At 36.5% G+C, this 21,293-nt stretch overlaps 1 protein-coding gene across 7 annotated transcripts in view; it reads left to right on the forward strand.

Annotated features, from left to right (window-relative positions):
• The window catches only part of STAU2 (staufen double-stranded RNA binding protein 2), a 294,957-nt gene that overhangs the window by 187,738 nt on the left and 85,926 nt on the right, over positions 1-21,293 (forward strand). For 5 of the 7 annotated variants that reach the window (XM_055318242.1, XM_055318241.1, XM_055318238.1 and 2 more), the window contains one exon: positions 12,423-12,536. The exons of 1 other annotated variant lie outside the window; for it this stretch is intronic. In XM_055318242.1, the coding sequence (XP_055174217.1) occupies positions 12,423-12,536 (114 nt within the window). Of the gene's footprint in view, positions 1-12,422; positions 12,537-14,054; positions 16,791-21,293 lie in introns of those variants that run through there. One more of the 7 variants, XM_055318245.1, reaches the window with a different exon arrangement.

Below are 21,293 nucleotides of genomic sequence, written 5' to 3' on the forward strand. Positions count from 1 at the left end.
CCCCATAATAAGAGGCAATATGAGGATAAGCTGATAAGTGTTCACTTGAGGTGTGGTTGGCCATGTCAAGAATCACAAATAGGAATGAACAGCTTTGACTAAAGGAATTAGGGAAGAATTTATAGCAGATGGGACATTTGAAATAAGTTTTAAAGAGCATATAGAATTTTCAGGTGAATAAGAATTGCAGGCAGAAGCTAAGCATTGAAGACATAAAAGGACTCGGTATTTCAGAACATACCTAGAGTCAAAGTGGCAGTGGCTGGCAGGGAAACTGAAAAAGCTTTGTGTTGCTAGGAGTTTAGATTTTAGCTGTTAGAGACCATGGGTTTATTTTTAAAAAAGTAGTGACGTTGGTTTTGTATTTTAAAAAGATAATTCAGTTAGCGATAATTCTGTCTAGGATGAACTCGACCAAAAAGAAACAAGAATGATAGCAAAAAGACTTATTAGAGTGATTTTGAATGAATCCACAAGATAAATAACAAAGATTGAATTAGGGCAGAGCTAGTGGGCGTAGAGGAGTGGAGCTGAGGTACATTTGTCTAAGGTACAGCTGAGATCATTAAATGATCCCTTGTGCTGATTTTTATCGGGATGCTTTCACTAGCCTGTTCCAGGTGGAAGCAAGATTCAAATATGATGAAGAGTAAGTAGAGACTATTTCAGGATACATAGCCTGGTTTTTCAAAAAGTTAAGAGTGAAATAAAGTAGGATAGTATGAATGTGATATGTTTTACGCAAGATTTTATGTTTAGTATTGATGAGATAGGTAAACTTAGAGGAAGTTAATGAGTTCAGTTGCCTGAAATAAAGTTGTACGATAGGCCGTTCTAAATGCGTCTGATGAGATCAGCAAGAAAGGATAGGGGACACGGTTTGGAAAGTCATCTTTTTAGAGATGTAATTGAAGTTATAGAAATTGGTAAGTTTGACCAGGGAGATATTCCCAATGAATATTAACAATGTAAAGTGTTCATTTATCCATTGATTCAACTGAAATATATTGAGCCACCTGCCATGGGCCAGGTATACTTCTTGGCCCTGAGGATATAGCGTGACACTCAAGGTTTCTGCCCTCATGGAACTAACATAAACATGGGTGTGTGGGGATGAGATGTGGAACTGGGGCAGGAGACATGGAACACATATGATAAATTCAAATCATGTTAATATCCTAAGATAGTGGTTGCTAGGAAATTAATTGTGAGATTAATTATGAATATTTATGAGAAGTATATACAGAAGACTCGTGTCTCCAACTGCTATGTCAAAGATAGCTATACCTTCTTAATGTTTTGATCAACCTTATTGAGCTATAATTACATACAATAAGACACAACCATTTTATTATACAGTTTTGAAAAATGTATGCAACCATGTGACTGCCACCACAATCAAGATGAGGGTGTTTCTATTAATTCTAAAAATTTCCCGGTCCCTCTCTGCAGCTTGTTTTCCCCACCCTCCCTTGGCTCCAAATAACCAGGATATCCTGTCATCAGTAAAGATCAGTTTTGCCTTTTCAGGAATTTCATAAAAAAAAAAAAGGAATTTCATAAGAATGGAACCATACAGTATGCACAGTTTTGCATCTGACCTCTTTTACTTGCTATGTTTTTGAGATTTTTCCATCTTGTATATATCTGTAGGTTTTTTTTTTTATTTATTTGGTTTGTTTTGTTGTTTTGTATGAAGTACTAGTCCGCATTATGGATGTATACCACAAATTCTCACTTCACCTATTGATGAACATTTGAGTTGTTTTCAGTTTGGTGCTATATTGAATAAAGCTGTTCATGAATATTCATTTATAAGATTTTATGCAGACATCTTTCTAATGCTCTTGGAAAAAATCCTGGGAGTAAATTTGCCGAGTCACTGGGTAAGTGCACATACAAATTTATAAGAAACTATCAGATTTTTTTCAATATGCTGTAACATACCACATTCCTGCTAGCAATGTATGAGGGTTCCACACATTCATATGATCAGTCTTACTCAAGTAAGAGTACAGTGGTATCTCATTTATATTTAATATGTATTTCACTAATGACCCATATGATGAGCTTCTTTTCATGTGCTTATTGGCCAATTACAGATCTTTGTGAAATGTCCACATCTTTGTACAGTTTCTAATTGATATATATTTTTTCTTATTATGGAATTCTAAGAGTCCTTTTTATATTCTGGGTATAAGTCCTTTGTGTTGCAAATATTATCTGCCTGCCAGGATGAACTTGACATACTCAACTTAATTTCATCTGCAATGAGGCTATTTCCCAATAAGGTCACAATTAAAAGTGTAGAGGTTAGGACTTGCATATATCTTTTGGGACCATTGTTGAACTTACTATATATTTATTGCTTTCCTCAAATTTGGGAAATTTGGGGTCATATTTTCTGTGAGTAAATATTTTGCCCCCTTCTTTTCTTCTGGGACTCCATTTACATGCATTTTTTTTAAAAAAAAATTGTCCACAGATTCCTGAGTCTTTATTCGTAAAAAAACACATTTTTTTCTCTGAACTTTAAATTGTATTATTTCTATTGATCTTACTGTAAGTTTACTGACTCGTATATACATAGTTTTGAATTTATATTTTCTGAAGCAGTTAATCTGGCTGGATTCAAACTCCAAACTTCGTCTCTCATCTTAACTTTCTATTCTCTTGGCTTCTGGGAGAGTAGTCTCTCTTCTGGTTCTCCATGAACCTTTTTGTCAACTGCTAAAAAGAAGAATCCAATAAAATGTAGTGATTCCTCCTCCCTATCAGAAGTAATTTCAGTGGAAATTTTTGTAATGACATTAATGATAGAGGAGAAAGTTCAGGTAGTGATAGTAATATTGTCCTAGAGTATAAATAAAAATAGCTTAAAAATAGTATCATAGCGTTTGCTCCCAATTTGGATTTACAGTCAAAGCTGCAACTTACTTCTTAGCTTTTGGAAATCAGGTAACATTTATTGATATTTTTGGTTCAAGTTTCTTGGTCCCTGTTGCTAGGATTCCCATGAATAGGCCTCTATTATATTTTTTTTTTCTCTCTAAACCTCTAACTTAAGGAGGAGACCTTAACTTCTCTTTGTCATGGTGCTTTGGATATTATAATTTTCCAGGCTTTTATGCCAAAAACTTTTTTTCCTGCATCTTTTTTCCTTCCCATATCAGAAGTAGAAAGTACCACATTGCACAGTGACTTTATTTTTCTAATGAAAAGATCATTTAATCTCCACTGGTTCTCTTTTCTTGTGTTTGAAGATTCTTTTAATATAAAATTCTGATATGCGTAGAAAAACATGTTTATCTGATCTACTCTAATGGGCACTTGGCTTCTTTCAAATCTCCTTTATTCTGAAATACTAAAGGTTTTCCTTTATAAGTGACCTTTAAAAATAATTTTAAATTTAGAGAAAGGTTGAAAAATAGTACAGAGCTTAATGTTAACAATTATATAACCATAGTATAATTGTCAGTACCAGGAAATTAATGGTGATGTAATCTTATTCAAATTTTTCCAGTTTTCCTACTAATGTCCTCTTTCTGGTCCAGGGTACAGTCTAGGATCCCACAGTGTATTTAGTTGTGATGTCTCTTTAATCTCTTCTAATGAAGTCACAGTTCTTTCGTCTTTCATGATCTTAATGCTTTTGAATAATATGATTATTTATTTTGTAGAATATTCTTGAACTTGGGTCTTTCTAATATTTTCTCGTGATTGATTGTGGTTGTACATTTTTGGTAAGAATATCACAGAACTGGAGCACCTGGGTGACTCAGTAAGTTAAGCAACTGCCTTCAGCTCAGGTTATGATCCTAGGGTCCTGGAATTGAGCCCTGGGTGTCCTCCCTGCTCAGCAGAGAGTCTGCTTCTCCCACTTTCTCTGCTCCTCCCCATTGCTTGTGCACTTATGCGCTCTCTCTCTCTCTTTCTCTCTCTCTCTCTCTCTCTTAAATAAAACCTTAAAAAAAAAAGAATATCAGAGAATATCACATCTCAGTCCCCTATATACTGCTCTATTTATAATACAATTATCTTAAATATCTCCTTTACATACATTAAGAACCATATCAGACAGTGTTATAATTTTTGTTTCTAATGTCAAGCAGGATTCAGAAAATCAGGAAAAGGAGGAAAGTCAACAGTGTATTTACCAATTATGATATTCCATTCTTTGTTTTTTCTTTGTCTTTAATTTTCAGAAGTTTGATTATGTTGTGTCTTTTTGTTTATTGTTTGGGGTTTGCCCAGCTTCTTGAAGCTGTAGACTTACATCTTTTACCAGAATTTAATACATTTTAGCCATTATTTCTTCAAATTCTTTTTAGCCCCAATCACTGTCTCTCTTCCCTCTGGGATTCCGATGACAGAAATATTAGATCTTTTGTCATCATCCCAGAAATGTTTGTGACTTTGTTCATTTTTCTCAGCCTGTTTTCACTCTTTTGTCCAGATTGGGGAATTTTTATTATTCTGTGAGTTTACTAAGTATTTTCTCTGTTCTACTTAGTTTTTAATTTTGGTTATTCTGTTTTTCAATTATAAAATTTCTGTTTGGTTCTTCCTATGCCTTCTTTTTCTTGATGAGACTATTTTTTTTTTTCATTTTTTCAAGTGTGTATGTAATTGTTTTTTAAAGCATTTTTATAATGGCTACTTTAAAACACTTTCCAGATGAATCTAGTAACATTTATGTCATCTTGGTGTGGTATCTCATGATTGTCTTTTCTCATTCAAGTAGAGATTATCCTGGTCCTTGGTTTAATGAATGATTTTCTATTGAATCCTGAACATTTCGGATATAATAAATTTCCATGTCTTATTTAAGTCTTCTGTTTTAGTAAGCCTCCTCTGACATTGTGCCAGCTAGGGATCTAGGAGTGCCGCCTTGTTACTTGTTATGGGTAGAAGTTCACTTTTTCCACTGAGTTCTCTTGACACCCTGGCAGGAGGAAGGGCACATGTTATACCTGCAAAGTGGTGAAAGTCCTGACCCTCCACTGTGCCACTTCTGAGACCACTCCAGGGAGAAGGTATCATATGCCTCATTATCACCAAATAGATACAAAAGCCTAGGAATCTAGCAGGTTTAAAGTTATAACTCCCCATTCAGCCTCCTCTGTCACCACCGCAGTTGGGGATTGGGTCATCTCATTCATCTGTCAAGAATAGAAGTCTAGGCTCCCCAGTTGGCCTTTCCTGATGGGAAAGCTATTTTTTCCATGGTGTTTGGTTGGAATAGGGCAGTTATTGTCTAAGTCTTCTCACTATTTTTTCCTTTTCTGGCCCTTTGGATAGAGAAAGCAGCTTTTCCTGGGGCTTTACTATTATTACTATTTTCTATATCCATTGTCATTTCCAGGTTGCCAGCTTGTCTGGCACCCAGTCCAGGATATATAAGGCAAAGAGAAAACTGAGGAATTCACCATTCTGGGTCTTGAAATCCCTAGCTTGGATTCTTCCTCCTTCTCTCCTGCTTCCTGAATCCTCTTAATGTTTGTTTATACATAATATCCAAAGCTTTTACTTTTACTTAGTAGGAAGATTAGGGAAGAGTAAATCTATTTTAACTGGTCTAGAAGTAGAAGTCAATGGTCTTTGCATCATGAATGTAATTATATTTGAAAAATAAATATGTATCTAAAATCTGTAATTCTTGAGTAGAAAGAAACACTGTCCAATATGTTTATTAAAAATACCATTATAAATTAAACTGGTATATAATGAAAAGACTTGTAAGGTCTTGTCTTTAAGTTTGAAGTGGTATTTAATACAATACAATACAATTCTAATACATGAAAATTAGAGAGTTGGCGCTATTGGGAGAAGATTGTGTTAGTTTAACTTTGGTGGTGTACTGTCTAAATTAACTGTAATTTTCCTTTGACTTGGAAAGAGTTTTTCTTTTTAAAAAGCTATTTCACTTAAAGTTCTATAGATTTTAATGTGTCTTGTTATAAATATGTAATAAATATATAGTATGCACTCAAAACATGAGTGCACACTATAAAAAGAAGCTTCTTTTCTGGTAGCTATGAAATTGACTGTTAAAAATCACCTAGTGCTTTTTTTTTTTTTGATGGAAATGTCAAACAAAAATAACTATATATGTGTGTGTGTATGGTTTACTTTCTAATTAATTGACTTCCTTCTCAGACTTCCACTGGCATGGGGCACCTGGGTGGCTCAATGGTTGAGCATCTAACCTTTGGCTCAGGTCGTGGGCCCGGGGTCCTGAGATTGAGTCCCGCATCAGGCTTCTGGTAAGGAGCCTGCTTCTCTATCTGTGTCTCTGCCTCTCTTTCCCTGTGTCTCTAATGAATATATAAATAAAATCTTAAAAAAAAAAAAAAAGACTTCCACTGGCATAATGAGTAGAAACTGAAAAGCAAAGAAAAAAGGTTTAGGATTTCTGTCATATATATGCTAATCCCTTAAAGTAAGAGTACAGTTATCTTCCTTGACTATTAATAACACATCTGTTGTTGATTTACTAGGCAATTTTAATCTGTGACTTACACTAGAAATAAATCTCTATATTTCTGCTAGATTTTGTATGCCAAATATAGGCATGTAATTCTCTCTCTCTTTTTTTAAGATTTTATTTACTTATTCATGAGAGACACACAGAGAGAGACAGAGACATAGGCAGAGGGAGAAGCAGGCTCCTTGTGGGGAGCCTGATGTGGGACTTGATCCCAGACTCCAGGATCACGCCCTGAGCCGAAGGCGGACCCTCAACCATTGAGCCACACAGGCGTCCCAAGGCACGTAATTTTCAAAGCTTATCCCAAGCATAGAATTTCTAAAAGATAGAAAAGATAATTATAAGTTGAGTCTTAGTCTTTATAATATAATTTCATTCATTCACTTATCCCTTTAGAGCCATTAATATGACAAGCATATTGTGTACAAAATGAAACAGATTACTCCAACAGCTAAAATACAGGTACATCACTGAACATGTTAAATATATGTTTACATTTTAATTACAAAGGAGTTGATTTTAGTTATGAAAAGGATTGAGAAGAACTATAGAGAAAGTCAGTGACAGACATCATCTAGTGTAATATTCTTAATAATTATATATCTTGTCATGTCTTTTATTATGAGATGTGTTACAATAGTAAGAAGAACATCTAATATTTTAATGTTAATCATAAGCCAGGCATTGTTCTAAGTGCTCTTCATGGTGAAAGTCATTTATTATATACAAATTAATTCATTAAATGTAGAACAACATAATGTAGCTTTTTACTGTTGACCACAGTTGACATAAGATGATTTACATGTCATCAAGTGATCTAAAAAAGCAGTTAATGTTTAATACAAACTTAAGCTATTAGAACAGTATCTATCAAATAATACTGTTTTCACATTTTGCCAAGAAAATGCTATTTTGTGCATTAATAAAGATGTAGGTCTTCTGTAGAGTTAGTATGCAGACTGCAAAAGTCAAGCATGTTTTGACATGCTTATTCTAAGTTCCAGTGTTACAGCTGTCACTCTTGAGCTCCTTGCTCCCTGCTCCTGTCAGTGCAGTAGCTAGAATGGGATCTTTGCTTGTTCTGTGCAGTGGACGCCACAGTTGAACCTGAGATGCGCTAATGAAACGTGTTTTTTTGATACAGCGAATGTGTTAGGTATCACATGTGAATGTACAGGCCTCTATTTTTCGTTAGTGATCTACATAGCAACTTTCTTTAAACATGGGTCTTTTTCAAACCCTCCTCATTTTTGTCCCGCAGGGGGTGACTATTAAAAACATCTGACAGACAAGCAGTTAACCAGTTTCCTGCTGAGATTAGTAAAATATTTAGTAGTCCTGCAACATCAAGGAACTTCAGCCCTGCAGGAAATGGTTTGATTCAACTTTTGGAGGTAGGAGGTAGGGAATTTACATTTCATTGGGATGCCCCCTCATGTTTTCAAATGGGCATGAAAAAATTTACATACCTAGCTTTTAACGTAAATTATTCTAAGGCTTAACGGTATTTTTCTTTATTTCTTAAATTATATGAATAGTTGAAGTGATTTGTGCCTTCCCTTCAGGAAAAAGAAATCTCTAGACTAGCAAAATTAGCGTCAGAATGCACAGTTACAGCATTTCATGTGGGTTTATGTGATTACAAATCAAAACTAGGAAACTTATTTTAAAATAAAAATTATTATAGATTTGCAAATTTCAAAGAAAGCCACATGTTTAATTTATGTATATTGAAATTTTTGGCCCATCTCTTATTATGGAATGATTTTTGCAAATCCATAAGAAAGAAACAAAATGTCAATTTACTGTTGATAGTGTTAAAATCCAAAACAAGTGCTATAACATTATAACAATCAAGATCAATTGCTAACATTTCAGAGTACCAAAGATAGCAAAATGATATGATTTATAAACAAATCTTAAAGTACACATAGGAGATGACTTCTGTAATCTTCTAAAATTGTCTTTATTCATTTTTCATTAATGAAAATCAAGGTCCTGTGACATTGCATAAATCACATTTTTAGGACCACATAGTAGAAACACACTGCTCTAAGAGAAAAATGTTGCCCTGTCAGTTCTGAAGATTTGTGCATTACAAGATGTAGTGGGATTTTATTACCCTAGTAATATCAGGCTAGTGGTCCTTAGAATTCTGGCTTCTGCTAATGCTTTGAATCATATGAAGCATTTTTCTGAGAAGGATCTACCCAGAATGTTTCTTGCATGTTATTTTTTTTTTACATTCACAATTTTATGAACTCTAATGTTGTTATGTCCAAGAAAATATATAACTGAAGAGAGCCATATCAAACTTGTTTTTACAAGTGCTGATGGAGTAGTGTATAAAGTGTGACTCTTTCTGAAGGCCTCTTATCTGTAGATTATTACTTTTTGTTTAATTTGGAATTGTGTCCTCAGTCAATAGTTTATTGTATTTTTCACATATTTTTATATGTTTTATTGGGCAGTCTCAGTGCAGTGGAAGTATAAACATGGAATTATTTTATATTTCTCCCGTCACCATGTTCCTCCATACGTTGTTAGATCTCCCTTTCATTTTTAAAAATTGAGTCTAGTTCACAGTAAAATGCCAAACTCTGATCCCCACCATGCAAGCCAGTCAGTTTGGCTCAAGACGCTTGGTGGAGGGTGGGTATACATTGATTTATTTTTCTCTTCCTCTCACTCCAGTGCCTTTGAATATCTGTAGTTGGTGGAGTGGGAGCTTTTGAGATGTCTTCTTCCATACTCCATCTGTATCATTTCATGGCCTTAGACTTCTAGTGTTGGGAAGCCTTGAGGGAGGATGATGCCACCCTGACCCGGTTTCGTCCACTGCTGGTTTCCATATAAATGATATTCATGGTTTTCTTCAGGCAGCATTTAGTTTCTCCCAGTTCCGTTTGTCCTTGAAGGACAGCCATATTCCTTTGGACTTTACTAGTGGTCCATGCCCTTCACCCTCTCTGTTGGTAGGTCTCTCTTTGTTTGGCCTGAGTATCTCTTTGGCTTCTGAAATTCTCTTCATTCCCTCCAAGGGCTTTGCATATGTAGGGTGAGCATATCTCCCTTCATCCTTCTTTTTGTTTTGTTTTCAGGCACACTGTGTGCCTGTTGGCTCCTTCAGCAAGCTCTCAGATATCCCCAAACTCAATGTATTTTCCTATGTTTCCAAATTGCTAGGGACGTACATTGATTTTGATCAAGATTTCTTTTCAAAGGAAGCGTGTAGGTTCTGCTGGGGGCCAATATAAGTGCTCCCACCCTGTATTAGCTGTTTCCTTAGGGCTACTCCACTCTTGAAGATGCTATATTTCTCAGAAGGGTGACAGTCAAGGTGATTCTCTCCCCTTCACTTCCCCCTTCCTAGTTCCTATGTGTATTATTTGTAGTTGGACCAGTTCTGCTGACTCTTACTAAGGGGTTGGGAATAAGGCCTAGCCCTGAATGTTGGCAGCTCTTTAGAGCTTGTTTTGTTGTTGGCCATGGTCCCGATATTGACTCTGGGGTAGCAGAAAAAGTCCCATGGGGATTAGGTTCTTTGTAAGTGATAAAAAACCCAGTGACTTAAAATAAAATATACGTTTATTCTTTTCTCATGTAAAGGTCTGTAAGTTTGCAGTCCAGAGCTAGTGTGATAGTTCTGTTCCAAAGTCTTCAGGGACCCAGGTTCCTGCCTACTCACCACCCTATCATGTCTAGGTTTCAGCCTTTGTCCTATGGCCAAAGATGGTAATGTTCATCCACATTCCAAGCAGGGGGCTGACAAAATGAGTCAAGAAGAAGAGCAAAAGGCAGACACTTGAAATCTCTTTTTCAAGTTTCTAGGAAGCTGTTACAGAGTTCTTTCATTGCATTCTACTCAGCCACATGGTATAGATCTAAGGGAGCCTGGGAAATACGAACTTTATTCTGAGCTTTCAAGTAGTCAGCTAGGACTTACTGTGAAGAATACTGGAGGACAGTTGGCCATCTCTGTCACATTTGCTGGATGCTCTTGACATTTTATTTGCAGCTATGTGCAAAGATTTATCTGTTCTATATGAGTTATATATGGTCACCAATGTTGAACGTGTGCAGGACGCATAGTATTTCATAGGGTATTGCAGGCTTACAGTTAGGAGAAAGTTAAATCTTTTAGTAAGAGTGTCTAAGCCATGGATACAAATGCAGTTTGAAGTTTATATTTTCTACTGAGATTGTCTGGTGGTATTTCTGTCCTTTGTAATTTTCATTTCCATAGAAGAGAATAGAACTGCAATAAACTGGCCGACAAGTATATTCTCTGTCAATTTGGATATTTAGGGAAGTGTCATGTCTTTCATGCAGACTTTCAGTCAATGTCAAAGGGCAATTACATTTTATTTTAAAAAGCATGTTTTATAATAGCACTATATAAGACATAATATTTTAACGATAACCATAAATGGCTGTGAACTGTAGCTATTTTAGTGTCACCATTTATTGACTTTTGCATAAACTTATTATGTGATAAGTTTCATTTTCCCCATCATATTTAGCTGATGCATAGTAAACCACACTTCCACATTCTTGAACTCATATATACTGACTGACCTTTCAGTTTGCTTAGGAGGTATAATACAGTGATTTAGAACTGTTGTCAAGTCTTTTCCCCCCAAAGTTAACTTGGAACAAATATTTTTATAATAAAATCTTTAAAGTACTTTGGAAACAAGCTTTGTATATTGCCTTGATTTAAACTCTAAACTACTTAAAGATTCCAGGAAGTTTCCCTACCTTCAGGGAAACTGACAGCAAATCCTAACACTACCAGTTTAAAAAAGTTCAGTTATTAAACAATCAGACTAAGATCCATATTGTTGTCATTTTCAGTCAGATGTATATTATCCATGACAAAATATGCCATGATCTATAATAAAGGCATATTGTGGGTATTTTTATGGAGCAGTCAGAATTAAGCCTCAGGGAACTAATACGTGTTTTAATTTTCTTCCTCACAAATTCAAGATTTTTGCCTAAGCTTTTATCCTAGACCTACACACATTTAACAAATTGAGGAAGTTATAACTAATAAAACCAATTTTTCCTATAATATAATTAGTAGGAATCCCATTCTATAGACATGTTTCATTAATTTATCACAAAAACCATGCTATTTTTGCTTTGTTAGCTTAGAATTTAAATAAACACTGCTTGAAAGAACTTTTGTGAAAGTAGATAAATGAGAGGATGGAAATTTTCCCACTGGGAAGATGGACTCACACTTTCCTCTACCCCCATTTACCCTACCTCTGATATGGAATGTCTTACATGTGGTTTTAATAATGGTCGGTTGTATTTAGCTAGAAGAAAATAATAATAGAGTAACTTTATTTTGGTCTGCACATTAGAAATCATTTTAGTTTAATTCAGTTTGATTGTAACGTCAAAATGTCAAGCAGAACATGATGTAGTGATATCTACATATATTCAACAGTGGTTTTATAGGGACTGTAATGTAGAAATAAAAGAATGTCACTACCAATTAAGTGGCAGTCACACACACATAGAGTCAAAGATGAGCGAAAATTTAGGTTGACAAAATTCCATTCGAATCAAGTGAACTTAGACTTATGCTTACCCTTGAATCTTTTATGCATTATTATGAAAAGCTGGACTGTAAAGACAGGTATAGCATTTAATTGTGAACTTTCCTACTGGCTATCATGGTGTAAAAAATTTTATAAAGCATTTCCTCAACTCTGTTAAAACTTCAAAAGTACTTAAAATGGAATTAATAGATTTTCCATAGATATTGGAAGGTCTTGATAAGGTTTTAAATATTTGAAATGTGTTCTGCATAAATTATTTGAATTCTTCTGGAAATCTAGAGCCTTTGGAAAGGACCTATTGCATCTGGCTCCCTCTTACAAGTGGTGTTCAGCAGATTGCATGTGTTCTGTTATAGGTTCACTACTGTGATAGACAAAGTGGCAAAGAGTGTGTGACCTGTCTGACATTAGCCCCTGTGCAGATGACTTTCCATGCAATTGGAAGCTCCATTGAAGCCAGCCATGACCAGGTATAATATGCCACTGCCATTTTGCTGCGTTATGGCCCAGCAGAGAAATCGGACCATCAAAATGGAAGCTATGTGCACACATACAGCTTTGCTTTCCCTAATACATTATCCACTAGCACCATTTGCTAGAATTTTGGAAAACCCAACATTTTTGTGTTAGGAAACTGATATTTTAGGAGATTTAAATTACTTTAGATTTCTAGTTTGTAGTTCATTTTAAGAATTCTCTTAAATGGAAGAAATAATTGCCCTTCAAGTTATTTTTATTTTTAATAATTACATATAAGAAGCAGGATTAGCCAAACAATGTAGATAACACTGGAGTCTCACTGTAATATACTCATTTAGTTCTGTTGAAGAGAGTTTAGTATTATAGGATATGTGTGAAATAACGTTCAGAACCATCAACTTACTCCTATAATTTGGGATATTTTTAAAATGGCTCTCCAGTGTCGTTTCTACTTTTAAAGCTTTATTTCTGAAATAAAGCTAAAAATCCTAGAAACATATTGTTTCTTAATAGCAAATTCCTTTGTTTAGATAGCAGCTTTGAAAATATATCCTGTTTATAATATAATGCATATTTTCAATTAAAATAATCATCAGATTAGACTAAACCAATGATCTAGGTCAAGGGTTTCTAGTTTGGAGTCAAAATAAATACACATACACAGTTTACAGTTTAACTAACCAGCTATGCTTTCTAAATTAACTATTCACATGCAGAACAATGGTAACCCATTTGTATATCCATTTCTCAGGATATTTGAGAACTTCTGATAGTTTTGCCTGACTAATCTTTTTTTCGTTCTGAGGATTGCCCTTGCATGAAAAGAATAAAAGAACATAGTAGTGTAAATTCTCAAACACATGATTGTCTAGCTCAAAAAAGACATTCTTAAGGGCGTACCCCTTAGTTCATAATGTCTCTGACATAGTCTCCAGTCATCATTTGTTGATTGGTGGCGAGGAATCATGTGCTTAAGAAAAAACAACTAATTAGGCAGAAAATATGAGTTTTAGGAACTAACCATAGCATGAGTTAGCTGCGGCCAACTGAATGGATCTACCCCTTTGAGACCCTGTTTTTTGGAATGTTAAATAAAGGAGTTGCTTAGGTGACTTACAAGATCCATTCCAGGGCTACCATTGTATGATTCTCTGACTGGTCTTTCTGCTCCTGGATGGATGAGCCCAACCAATAATAAACAGTTAACAGCATATTGACCTCAAAAGCAGTTTAGAGATGACCCCAGTGCTTCTCAGAGTTTGGTGCTGTTGTATGCTGTAGCTGCAAGAAAGCATGCAGCAGTAAGTACAGGGATGTAACCAAAATGAACTTACAGGATACATTTCCCTGTATACAAGTGTAACTTAGTTGTATGCTAGGCTCAAGAGAAATGATAAGAATGTTGGACGTGGTTCCTGCTGTGGTGGAGCTTGCAATCTAGCAACTTTACTACTTTGAATATTTGTGAAGAAGTCCAGCTACTGCCTTATCTCTCTATATCCATTCAGGGCAGGAACAAATGCAAGAGGAGCATGAGGTAACCATCCTACAAAAGCTTGTCCTCCTTAGGCTGAGCTAAGAAATGAAAGAGTGCTTCAGAAACCCACATCTAAGAAGAGCAACCCATTGTTAGCAGAGGTAGCATGTTGCTATGAAAGAGCACTGGGATGGGAATAGAGACTAAGATCAAACCTAGATTTGCCAAGAAGTAGATTTGCCATGTGGGAGCTTGTCTCTTTACCTCTTGGAATGTGGCTTCTTTATGAATAAAATGATTAGGCGGTTCAAGCTTATGCCCAGTCCATGTGGCAAGATATACAAAGTTTTGGGCTAGTTAGTCCATATGGTACTTATACAAATTAGGGAGGAAAAAGGAGCTTCTTCCTCAAGGCATGTTTCCGCTATCCAAATCCATAAGACCTACAGTATGAATAGAGTACCCCCGCACCCATGAGGTGTTCAGTACATAACCTACACAACTGTACATGGAGGTGTTATACTACATCTATCTGGAATGTCAGTTTTACTCAATGGTAAGTAAATAAAGACATTTTTATATTAAAGCAAATATAGTTGTACTAGATATGATGAATTTACATGCATTTTAAGGTAAAAAAAGGTTTTCAGGAAATGCATTGATCATGATCAGATAGATGGATGGAAGATAGATAGATGAGTAAATGAAGGGAGCTGTGACTGGAATGGTCATCTTGTATAACAAACTCTACTTTGGTGGCTTCCAAGGCGCAAATGGAAGTAATGGCGTGATCAGTACTCATCCTTTGAATTATTTGGCTTCCTGAGGAAAGGAAACACAGTGAACTTCTACTCCACATCTTCTAGCTTTTCTTTCTTTCTTTCTTTTTTAAGATTTTATTTATTTATTCATGATAGACACAGGGTGAGAGAGAGGCAGAGACACAGGCAGAGGGAGAAGCAGGCTCCATGCAGGGAGCCCGATATGGCACTCGACCCCGGGACTCCAGGATCGCGCCCTGAGCCAAAGGCAGGCGCTAAACCACCGAGCCACCCAGGGATCCCTCTTCTAGCTTTTCTGCATTATGTTGCCACTACCCTTTCCTCATACTGAAGGTCTAAGCAAAAAATACTTCTTCAGCATACTGAAAATATAAACTTGATCTTGTAAGTTGGAAAGGATGGACCACTAAATGTTTTCTCACCTATTTGTCAGTAAATACTGGAAAACATTTTAAAGCAAGAAAAATTGGGACACATGGGTGGCTCAGTGGTTGAGCGTCTGCCTTTGGCTCAGGGCATGATCACAGAGTTCTGGGATTGAGCCCCACACTGAGCTCCCTGCAGCGAGCCTGCTTCTCCCTCTGCCTGTGTCTCTGCCTCTCTCTGTGTGTCTCTCATGAATAAACAAATAAAATATTTTAAAGAAATAAAGAAAGATTATAATAATTTACAAAATGTCTCTATTCTTAATTCATTTGAGCCAATGCAATTGAACAAACTATTCTGAGAAAAAAAAATATGTAAAATTTAGAGGCAGTCCTTCGTTATGAAACTCACATGGTTCTTATCTGTTAGAAAATAAAGGTGAGAAATGGAAGAGCTCTCTAGCCTTGAACATTTACAGCTTACCATACATTTTTAGATTTAATTCTAGGAACTCAGTAAAATAAAGAGTAAATGTTTTATACAGTGTATTCACTCATATCTTAAGGAGCAAGAGGACAAGGACTATTTTAAATACCTATCAAAGGTCCATACAGATCTACAGAATGGTGGAGAGAGATGCAGTATCACCTGTATGCTGATGATGTCTGAATGTATGGAACTTTTAATTCTCGCGCCCTTCCCACCCGCCAAAAAAAACTCTGCTTCCTCCCTCCTCCCCTGTCTTTTCCTTTTAACCATCCAGGGAAATGACACCACCAAGCTCCTTGGAGCATCTTTGCCTCATCTCTCCTCCTCAAATGCCACATCCGGTTCCAGTATCCCTTCCTCTGAATTACATCTGTTACCTGACCACTTTTCACCACCTCTGATGCAGCCATTGTAGTCGCTATCATGTTTTTTTTTTTTTTTAAGATTTATTTTTAAGTAATCTCTATACCCAACATGGGGCTCAAACTTACAACCCCAGGATCAAGAGTCTTATGCTCTGCTGACTGAGCCAGTCCTGTTTATCGCAGACAATTGCAGTTGTCTTTAGACTGGCTTCGTTTATTCTACTTCTATTCCATTGTGGTATATCTTCCACATAGTAGCCAAAAATATTTTAAGTTAATCAGATCACATTATTCAGCTGCTCAGAAACTGCCAGTGACTTCTCATCACACCTACTATAAATCCAAAAGTTTTTGTTATGACATGTAAGTCCCTATGTGATTTGGCTCTCTCCACCTCTCCAATTTCAATTCCTGCCATCTCCTTTTCACTCAGTATCCCAGTCTTACTGGCTTTGTTACCAGTTATATCATGACAGATGAAAGAAACCAGACTCAAAAGGCTACATACTATAGATTCAATGCATAGGACATTGTGGGGAAGACAGAACTATAGACATAAAAAACAGATCATTGGTTGCCAGGGCCTGAAGAGGGATTGTCCATAAATTGTCACAACAATTTTTGGGAGTGATGGAAATGTACCATATCTTGATTGTGGTGATAGGACATGACTGTATGCATTTATTAAACTTACCGAACTGTATGCTAAAAAGGGTAAATTTTACTGTATTTAGATTATACCTCAATAAACCTAACTTAAAAAAAAAAGCCAGATTCATTCCTTTATCAGTGACCCATATATGGAATTGACCCCAGGGAAATGTGGAAGCATGACGTCGTCCCCTTTCCTGCCTTCTCTGAATATGTTGGATCCACCTTAGAGTGCACTAAATTGAACTTAGAGCCTGGTTTAGAGTTTCTCCGAATGCTGGTGGTTAGTTAAGGCCTGCTTCAGGCTCCCTAGGATAATTATTAATCTCCAAAAAGTGGTCTAAGCCTGCCTGACTTCAGGGAAAGGATCTGTGTTTCCCATCTGGGAACTCTGAATTTCATCCAGGCAGTGGACCAGTCATTCAGGCTGATTGCTGGCTGGGAGTCCCTGCAGTGTCTGAGTGAAAATGTTCTACGTATGTTTGCTTTATTCATCACAGCAAATGTGATACTATAAATTTGTGTTAGTTTGGAATATTTAACTGTCGAGAATAAAAACAGTTTAAATTTCTGGATACTGATTTTCTTTTCAAATACTTTCTAGCAAACATTTGATAACAACTCTCTGGGAGTATTGCACTAGATACTAGAACATACAAAGATAACTTCTTCTTGTCCTCCTAATAAGCTAGATACTAGCTTAATGTAGTCTTCAGTGAGCTAATCATCCTGTGAAATTTAAAATCTGCGTATCACATGGTGGTTTCAATGAAGAGCAATCATTCTTACATGTAAGTTGAGTAAAGAGTGCATTTAATTGGTAAAACGGAGCTAGTGAGGATTTTGCTCTATGTTTTTCAATAGATCCTAGTTGGAAATTAAATATATATTGGTCACTGGATATTATTGAAAACAAAATCTTTTGTGATAGTGCAGGAAGTTTTTTGGAATCTTCTAGCTTGGTGTAATTCACCAAATATTCCTCACTCTCTCCTTCTGGCCTGACACTTTCTACATTTTTCTTCATCACTCTTGGATGTCACTGAGTACTGCTTACTCTGTGTCTGTTACTTATATCAATCACTATCTAGGCAGCCTCAAAGTCATAAACTTCCTTCCCTGTCTTTTTTTTTTTTTAATTTTTTTTTTTTTTTAATTTATGATAGTCACAAAGAGAGAGAGAGAGGCAGAGACACAGGCAGAGGGAGAAGCAGGCTCCATGCACCGGGAGCCCGATGTGGGATTCGATCCCGGGTCTCCAGGATCGCGCCCTGGGCCAAAGGCAGGCGCCAAACTGCTGCGCCACCCAGGGATCCCCTGTCTTTTTATTTTTATTCAGCTTTATTTAGACTGCATTATTAATCTCATAATCTCACCAATACTGGGTAAACAGAGTAGATTAGTTAAAATACTATAGCTTAATTTCTAGTTAATAGTTTTATCACTGCCTACCTCAGTTCGTTCAGGTTACTTTGGAACTCACTTGCTTCATATAAAATAAAAATAAATCAACCATCTAACTAAGCACTAGCTCTCCAATGAAGTGTAATATATGTAAATTACTATTTGATGGAATGTGACTTCTAGTCAACACAAAATGAGATTATGGTAAGAGTAAAGGACAATGCATACGTAGCACAGTACTTAGAATTTATGAAATGAACAGTTCTACAACAGAAAAGAAACAGCAACCAAACTTATGTTAAATGTGTCTGCTGTGTACTAGATACTGTGCTAAGCCCTATATGCATTATTTTGCTTAATTCTCATAATAATTCTGTGAGGTATAAACTATAGTGTTTATATATTTGCTTCATTTGCTATATTACCTGTAAGGGTTTATGTCCTTAGCCAATCAAGCTGAGTTGATCCAGTGTGTGTGCTTTGACTGGAATTCTAGGCAGACCTCTCAGTGAAAGGACGACCATGAAGTGTAACATGCCACAAATCTAATGGGTATTTTGCTCTACTTTTGATTAAATTCTGCTCATAGTTTTTTTTTCTGATTAATTAAAAGTCTCTTTTCCTTAGTAATTATTCCATAATATCTTATAGTTGTATACTAATTTAAAACTAAGAAAGAAAAAGCCTTCAAACATGTTAAATATATATTATCACAACAATAATACATGGATTGATTATAGACTATATTCAGAACTTTTGTAGTACTAGATGGTCTTAAATGATAGTACATATAGTCCCTTTCCCTTGAGGTAATTGTAGTCTAATGGAGTGTGTCAGCTAGGATGCTTTTGGCTACAAGTAACAGAAAACCTGACTCATGGCTTAAACAATGAAGAACCTTGTTATCTCCCATAATAGGAAGTTCAGAGGAAGGGTGAACTCCAGGGTTGTTGGTTGATAAAGTAGCTCAGCGATGTCAACAAGGACTCAGGTTATTTCATTTCTTAGCTCTGCTTCACCCTCTGGCTCATGGAAAGATGAGCCACATTCTCTGTGTCATTGCCAATGTAGCCACATTTAAAAGGAAATGAGACATCTGATCTTACTGGTCTCCTTTTAGGGGGCAAAGACATCTATATTGGGAACTTCTTCAGCCATCTTTCCTTCATGGTGTAGGCTTCGATTGGGTCATTCACAAGCCCATCTCTAAACTAGTCACTATCAAGGGAAATGAGATCGCCATGAGTTTATTTTTATTTTTAAAAGATTTTTAAGTAATCACCCAACATGGAACTCCAATTCATGACCTGAAGATCAAGAATCACATGCTCTACTGACTGAGCCAGCCAGGCGCTCCAAGATCATCATGAGGTTTTTTACTGACTGAGCCAGCCAGGCACTCCAAGATCATCATGAGGTTTTTTTGTTTGTTTGTTGTTTGGGTTTTTTGATTTATTTATTTGAGAGAGAGAGCAAGAGAGCAGGAGGAAGGGCACAGGGGGAGAGAGAATCCTGAAGCAGACTCCCCACGATGACACAGGGCTTGACCCCAGGACCTTGAGATCATGACTTGAGCCAAGATCATGACCTGAGCTGAAATTAAGAGTCTGTTGCCTAATTAGCCAACTGAGCCGCCCAGATGCTCCAACATCACCATGAGTTTAAATGCCCGGGGTAAAATGGTTATTGAAGACTCAACTACAGGAACTACTACATGAGGAATTAAATGCCAAATATATCATTTTAAATTTTCTAGTGGACTCATTAAAAAAATATAAAAAGCAGGTAAACTTGATCTTAGTAATATATTTTATTTAGCCCAATATATCTAAAGTATCACTTCAACATATAATCAACTTTTAAAATTATTGAGGTATCTGGCAGCCCGGGTGTCTCAGTGGTTTAGTGCCTGCCTTCAGCCCAGGGCGTGATCCTGGAGACCTGAGATTGGGTCCCACGTCAGGCTCCCTGCATGGAGCCTGCTTCTCCCTCTGCCTGTGTCTATGCCTGTGTGTGTGTGTGTGTGTGTGTGTGTGTGTGTGTCATGAATAAATAAATAAAATCTTACAAAAATAAAATTATTGAGGTATTTGACCTTTCTTCATACGTCTCATTTTGGACTAGCCACACTTCAGTGTTCAATAGCCACATGTGTTTTGCATTATGATTTGCTCCCTGCCTTTGTCTCCAGTCTCATCCTTCACCATTTGCTCTGAAGCTAACTTCTACCCATACTTCATGCTCTGGCAGTTTTGATGTTCCATGTCTCATGCTGTCTTGCATCTGTAGCTTTGTACCTCTTCCTTCTGCTTGGGCATTCTCTCCTTGCTCATAAGAGGAACTTTAATTGTTGTATCATCAGATCTAACCACACTGTCACTCCAGTCAGAACGCTTTCCCCAAACAACTTTCCACATTATTGTTGTTACACTTATCAAACTGTCTTCCCATTGTTTTTCATATTAGTCTACCCCGCTGGGCAGTGACTTCTGTGAAGAACAGGACAGTGTCTTATTCACCTTAATATTCTCCAGGTGTATGCTCTTACGCAGAGGAGATGCTCAATTCATGTTTATAGGATGGGATTGAATTGAATTTCGAAGACAATGAGATTAACTTGGATTTGGTAGAACTCATTTGGTAGAATTAGTGAGAGAAATACAACCTTTGTCCCATTATGCTTTCTCTCGTGGTGGCCTTCTAAGGACATTATTTGTGAAATCATTCTGGTACCCGCATGTGTAGACCTCAGAGTATTTATATAGTCTGAACATACGTATCTGTCACTAGGAATCCATCATATATTTCCATTAATTCTCTCACTGATCTGTTTGTAACCTTTAATTTGTCTAACGTAACACACATATGCCTACGACCTTCTCAGTGTCCTGAAAGTTCCAGGGCCTGCCTCCTGATTCTAGCATTCCATAGTGTAGTACACAAGTCAGTATCCACTGAATCCTGTCATTTCGTATTCTGAGACTGCAGTCCTCAGAATCTAAAGAGGCATGAACTTCATAGGTTTGAGCAATGATTACCTAAGACAAGTAAAGCTTTTTATTAATATGATAAGGACACCCTTAAGTGGTATTATATAATAACAGACCCCATAGCATCATCCCAGAGGTATCTGTAATAGAGTTCTGGCATTCTTTGTATTACATAAATTCAACGTGAGTTTTGGAACTTTAGCTGTTTTACTTGCTCCCCATA

The sequence above is a fragment of the Nyctereutes procyonoides genome, unplaced genomic scaffold (assembly GCF_905146905.1).
Source record: "Nyctereutes procyonoides isolate TBG_1078 unplaced genomic scaffold, NYPRO_anot_genome, whole genome shotgun sequence".
In the NCBI taxonomy this organism is placed as follows: domain Eukaryota; kingdom Metazoa; phylum Chordata; class Mammalia; order Carnivora; family Canidae; genus Nyctereutes; species Nyctereutes procyonoides.